General features: G+C 36.8%; 1 protein-coding gene across 1 annotated transcript; it reads right to left on the bottom strand.

The window, feature by feature from the left end:
- Window positions 1-1,178: 1,178 nt before the first annotated feature.
- Window positions 1,179-5,637, bottom strand: LOC113773935 (disease resistance protein At4g27190-like). Its single transcript, XM_027318529.1, has 2 exons — window positions 2,770-5,637; window positions 1,179-2,024 (listed from the first exon to the last, which is right to left on the bottom strand). The coding sequence occupies exons 1-2, from the start codon at window positions 5,635-5,637 to the stop codon at window positions 1,179-1,181; spliced, it is 3,714 nt and encodes a 1,237-aa protein (XP_027174330.1).
- Window positions 5,638-6,551: the final 914 nt, after the last annotated feature.

Below are 6,551 nucleotides of genomic sequence, written 5' to 3'. Positions count from 1 at the left end.
CACAATATGTTTATTATTTGAATATCAATGACAAAAGCAAGCACACAAAACTTGTATAAGTTCCACACTTATAGAATTAACCATGTCAAGATCTCCATCCATATCTGATAGCCCAATCCACCGGTTCAGTCAAGACTGTGGTAACTAGACCACATTATTCGATGAACTTGATGGTTCCCACAACATTCTGTGAAAGAAAACAGAGGCATGAATATTACAACTCTGTCATAATGTCCAAAACAAATATACATGGTATAATACATTGGAATTCCCATATTAATTTGACATCAGGCTTGTGTAGCTCTGGTTTATTTTTTGCTATCTCTACTCAGGATTTTTTTCCTTGATTCCTACATGGAATATTCAATTTTATATTTTTGAAGAGATTGGAGCTTTGAAAGCTGACATATGAAGGCTGCAATTTTTCACAGTGGAAATTCTTATTATTTTTAGTGGAAACTATTTTCACAAAAATGAAAAGAAGAATACTTCAAAAAATGCGTACATTGCAAGAAATATAAGCAAAACCAAAACAAATATAGGATTTAACATATTAGTTTTACTCTGAAATGGTAACATTTAGATAAAAAAAAAAAGAGTTGATAAGAAAGCCAATAATGCAAACTCAATATAGAAGTATAGTTCATAGATAGTAAGAATCAATGAATAATGCTACATGAGAATAGAATCTGATTGATTAATAGAAGATCAAAAGTTCCATTCACCTCAAAAAAAATGAAAAAAAAATGTAAAGACAAAATTAGAAGAAAGGTAAAACATAAAGTTTGTAAACATATAGAAAGGTATTTACCTCAACATCCAAATGGAAAATTCCATGAGAGTTCATATAATTTTGTAATCAATGAGATTCCACAATCATGTAATACCATTCATTGATTCATTCATATAGATCAAAAGCATGCATACTGCGGCTTGTAATTATAAAGAAGGGGAAACGATAAAGTTTGTAAACATATAGAAAGCTAGGTACCTTAATATGCAAATAATCATGTCATTTTCAATATGACCAAGGAAAATCCTCTTGAAAAGGACAAATCTCTCGATCCTGTAAAATATAATATGCTCAGCAATAATTATTTAAAATATACATTCTCAACTCTCAGGGAAATAAGTCTAGTGAAGTGAGACAAAATTAAAAGGATTGGTTGAAAATAGAATTAGGATATTAGTACCTTTAAATCCACAGGAGGTTCAAAATTCTCCCTGTCACTCGGCCCTATTTGAACTTTCTTAAGCCACGGTGCATCCAACTTTCCGGAACAGAACTTCTTCAACTTTGGGCAATTCATTATGAACAACTCAGTGAGTAGGGGAAATTTAAACTCATAATCCTCCCGGTGGCTACCACCAAAACTTCGAAGATTCTTAAGGTCTTCCAACCGCAGAGAGTTTAATTTAGGAAACACAAACTCCTTGTTGGTTCTTCCCAGTGCAATTTCTCTACATTTTCCAACATCATGATGCCGAGCATTATCTTCTTGGCTGACCTCTTCATCTTCCGCACCTATAACTTCATGCATTTTCGAGCACCAACGAACGTCCAGTTCCTCAAGACTTATGAGCATGGTGGCCACACTAGGAGGATGAAACAAACAGTTTAAAGGGCACTCCCACACAGCTAGACTTCTCAAGTTTTGGAATACTCGAACCCCTTCAGGAAAATTCCTCCAAATATGGGTTAATCTTCGACAGTCACGCAAGCACAGTGACTCTAGTTTGGGAAGAATTTCAAGTGCCTTTTCTGATGGAGTATTTGGAACTTTTAGACCCTCAAAGTCGAAAAAGGATTCCATCCCATTACAAATCCACATGTCAAGTGCTTGCAACTTTTGTAATAATGCAACCGTATCAGCTTTGGCAATGCATCGGATAAAGCGACAATCCCAAAGATACACGGATTTTAAGTTGTCGAGGGACCCACTAGGCATTTTCCCTCCTACTAGTTGTTCCGGGCCATCACTAGGATCAACAATATATAGTACTTCCAGGCAGGGGAGTGAAACCTGAAAAATTTGGCAAACTTAGCCCCATAATGCAAAATGCAACATGCAGTTACAGTAGTGTTCGGATCCATCCAGCTGCTAGCAATCTATTTGTTACGCTTGATGACGTGACAGACACACCACCACGTCACAGGAGCACCAAAATTATTGTTGTCAATATTTTTATTACCCTATTTTTATTCATCATCACTGGACTTTTAATTACTACACCAAACGCTTACTGTGGATTTGGCCCTCATTTGAGTGATTATTCAGTGGACACGGCATCTCTCCCTTTCTCTATCACACACTTTCCTTTCCTTTCCTTTCTTTCTTTCTTTCTGTTTTTTAACCTTTTTTTTTGTTTTTTGTTTTGGGGCTTCGTTGGCTGAAGAGTAACCGAGTTAGTTTACCACATTTAACCTTAAATCGTCACAAGCTGTCTTTATTACAATTCAATAATCACTAATAACTACTATGAATAATTGTACAACTCCACCACAATTTAATAGTCAGTACATCTGTATGTGAAATGACTGACATTAATATGAGTCGTCAATTTGGAACATTAGTTTTACCTTTAGAGCAGTCAACATTAGAAATTCCGCATCACATTAACTGATGAAACATTATTAATTTTGAAAATATAATTAACATATTGAGAAAGAAAGTGCTTGAGTGTGTTTTCGGTGTTCACCTGAATTCAGCTATATTAAGTATATCGTATAATTACACAAACTAAAAGAGAGAGAGAGAGAAGACAGACCTGGTCAAAAAAAGCCACAGCTTTATCATCTTCAGAGCCAAAACCAATAAAGTTTGTCAAGCGTAAGTCTAACGCTTTGAGTTGGGGTAGCTCAAGCACTTCCTCTGTCAGACTTTCCTCCCTCACAACAATTCTCTCGAAATTTTCACACCCATGTACACTTATCTGTTGGAGTTTCACCAGACATTTCAGTGCTGATTGTGAGAAGAGAGTTGTAATTTGAGCACAATCCTGTACTTTAATAGATCTGAGGTTGCAAAGCGACGGAGGTTCGACTGATCCCTTCCACAAGCACTCTAAAGCACTTATTCTAGAAAATGTCACCTCTTGAAGTTGACCGAAGCATCGAGGTGGAAGAAATCCCATACATATTTCTTTCAACTCCAAACGTTCTAACTTCATGGACACCAAATTTTCAAAAACATGTCGGGCAACAAGGTTGCCGGTAGAATCAACAAGGCATTCATATTGTCCAAAGCACAGAGAAAGCCTTTTCAAATTGATGAACCCGTTTCCACCCAAGTCAGGCACAAGATTCATCAAGCCTGATGATCCACCAAGAACCAAAGTGAGATTCTCAGTTCTCTTGACAATGCTAGTAACATTGTGAGAATCAAACACTTGGTTCAACCCTTCATCACCATGATCTAACAAATAAAGCCCGAAGCTTTTCCGAAACTGATATTTTTTGCTGAGATATTCTATTGCTTCTTCGTAATTAGCTACTGCAATGTGAAATCTTGACAACTTCTGAGTATCAAATTCTTGCAAAGATAGAAGTAAGAGGTTAAGGTCATATAAAACAATTTGGAGACATGCAAGGTTAGAGACTGATGAGATCTCTTTAAGGCATCTTATTTCCTCTTCTTTATCTCTCCCTAGCTGTAAATGATCACGAGATCCTAAATACAATTCTTCTAGTTTCTTCAAGCTTGACAAGATACCACTAGGCAAGGGATGGAGGCTACTTTCAACCCTCAAATCTAACAACTTTAAATTACTCAACTGACCGATTTCAGCTGGAAACCGATAATCCAGAATTTCGCATTGAAAGAGGCTCAAAGTTTCCAATTGAATCATGTGTCCAAGCATTGACGACATTCCATTGCCCAACACACAATAATCCAGACACAGTGTCCGAAGGCTCCTTAACATTTGTCCAGGCCATGACAGTGGAAATTCAATTTGGGAGTGGTTTAATTCCATGACCCTGAGAGCTTCCATTCCTACAAAAGAGTCTTCTGATAGGTTGAGTTCTCCTGGTTGGAATACCAAACGCAACAACCTAAGCTTTGGATATTCCTTGCAAAATGGAAGTAGATCACGATTGGAATCTTGCGATACTAGCGAAATTGCCGTGTAAGAATTCTTTTCTTCCACTCCAGAATTGCTCACTAAAAACTCATGCTCGTCATTTGATGCAATTGACAAGCACACATCTCGCACGACATCGTGCAGTTTTACAGAGTCTTCTTTTTCAGCATCGTTTAGCAACAAATAGGAGCTTTTCAGGTCACCAATAAGCTTGTCTACCCAGTATCTTACATCTTTTAACCTCCGTCTATTTGGGAACAATTCTAGCCCTCTTCCATACCTAACCAAACATTCGATTGGAATACTATAATCCTCTGGAAATAAACTGCAAAGCAAAAGTAGTGACTTAGCTTCAATGCTTTTTAAATAGTCTAAGCTAAACTCAATTGTTGAAAACACTGAATCTTCAACACCCCTTAGGTCTCTAATTGTGTACTCCTTTAGGTGTTCAAGGGCTTGTTCCCAGTCTTCTAGAGTATGATTGCTTATTAATGCCCTGGCAACAACAAAGATTGCAAGAGGTAGACCTTTGCATTCCTCTGCAGCCTCCTTTGCAACATCACTGAAATCAGCATCATCAGAAATTTCTGCAACCTCTTTAAAAAGAAGCCATGCTTCTTCTTTAGGCAAGATATCCACCTCAAAGATTTCAGCTCTCATGTCCCTACAAACATATGAGGATCGAGACGTCAGTATGACTTTTAAGCTCCTGCATTCACCTCCGACGGGAATTCCCAGACTCTTAAAATCGACTTCTTTCCAAATGTCGTCCAATATAACAAGAATTCTCTTGTCACTATTGGTTAGTGTCATATGCAATCTTTCAGCTCTTGACAGATCAGTTTGCTCAGAAATTTTCAGCTCTAACCGCTCAACAAGTTGATTTCGGACATTGCTCATGTCTGGATTTTGAGACACAGCTGCAAAGGCTACGCGATCAAATAGTTTCTCAAACTTAACCTGATCAGCAATTTCTTTGACCAAAGTAGTCTTGCCTACGCCGGCCATACCACAAATCGCCATTAGGCTAGTTTTCTCCTGCTTTAAAGCTTCCATCACTCCCTTCTTTGTTGACATCCTAGAAGCAAAGGATATGGTCGATTCACTTAAAGGCATTTTCCCCAATGGAGGAAGGTATCCAACTTCATCAAATTGGCCCTCTCTGAGATGTTCTTTAACATCATTTCCTCTTTTGGCAGCCTGTCGGCCTATCAAATAACGCGACTTCAAATTCGGAAGCCTAACAATTTTAAAGCAATTCACCTTAACATTCTCCGTACCATCAGAAATAGTAGTATGTGCCTCTTTCTCTAGATCATCAGTCCGACTTAGCCAATCAGTAACAATTGGTTCAATTTCTTCACCATTGTTTCTTGCTTCATCTACCAACCGTTGCACCTTAGTTTTCCTTTGCTCGAGTTTTTTGATGCCATTCCTCAGGGTTTCAACGTTGCTTCTATAGCAAAATAAATACTGAAATTGACGCATAATTGGATCAATACACTTCTCCACGATTTTCCCCACAATCGGACCAAGAATAGCTTCCATGGCCATTATTCCAAAATTTCTGTTCGAATGTCTATAATTAGGTTATTACGGAAATTATAAACATTCGATTTTATAACAGATAAGAAAATATTTTATGAATATGCAAATGAGGTAATGATGTCCCCAAGGGAAAACAACAATAACAAAATTTAACAAACAAATGCATGCACCTTCAAAAAAAAAGTTAAAATTCATAGACATCTGGATGGTGCCTAAAAAATTTTGCATTCTGACTTTGTCATAAGGGGATTTCTTTGTCACAACGGGCTGGGCTTTAGCCCTCCAACAAACCCCAAAAACAAAAATATTAGGAAGATTGATGTATGGATTTCTTTTTTGCGTCTTCTTGTGATGCAAATTGTGTAGCTTCATCATCATGACTAAATTGAATTTATTGAAAAGTACCTTATTTGGAAAGGGATTTTCTGTCAAAATATCTTTACATTTTTTTATGAACACATTTTTCAAGCATCTTTTTAACTCACATATATCAAATCGTTGCAGTTTTTTTTTTTTTTTTTTTTTTGTGCAGAAACTCCAAAAAATTGCAATCCAAACACAACCTAAACTCTCAAGTTGATGTAGCCAGATGATCATGAATTTCCTAGTTTGACTCTCGAAGCCTATCTTCTCTCTCTCTCATGTAAGCTGTAGAGCCTTCCTTAACCAAAATAATAATAATGGTGTTGATGATGATGAATCCTTAAGAGTAAAGATTATGATGACTATGAACAGAAGGAGACACAAAGATTAGGTCCTTGGACTAAGTTTAATTAAATGTTTGGCGAAACATAAAGGATGCTAGTAATGTTTCAATTGTTCTCATTTATTAGTTTAGATTTATCCAATATTAATTTAGAAATACTTTTTTGGGTAGGAAAAAATATGGATAGTTTTCGCTTCAATCACCATCATGAGTC

Source organism: Coffea eugenioides, chromosome 6, assembly GCF_003713205.1.
Source record: "Coffea eugenioides isolate CCC68of chromosome 6, Ceug_1.0, whole genome shotgun sequence".
Taxonomy (NCBI): Eukaryota; Viridiplantae; Streptophyta; class Magnoliopsida; order Gentianales; family Rubiaceae; genus Coffea; species Coffea eugenioides.
Note: the sequence above shows the minus strand (reverse complement) of the source record. Positions and strands in the feature narration are given on the sequence as shown.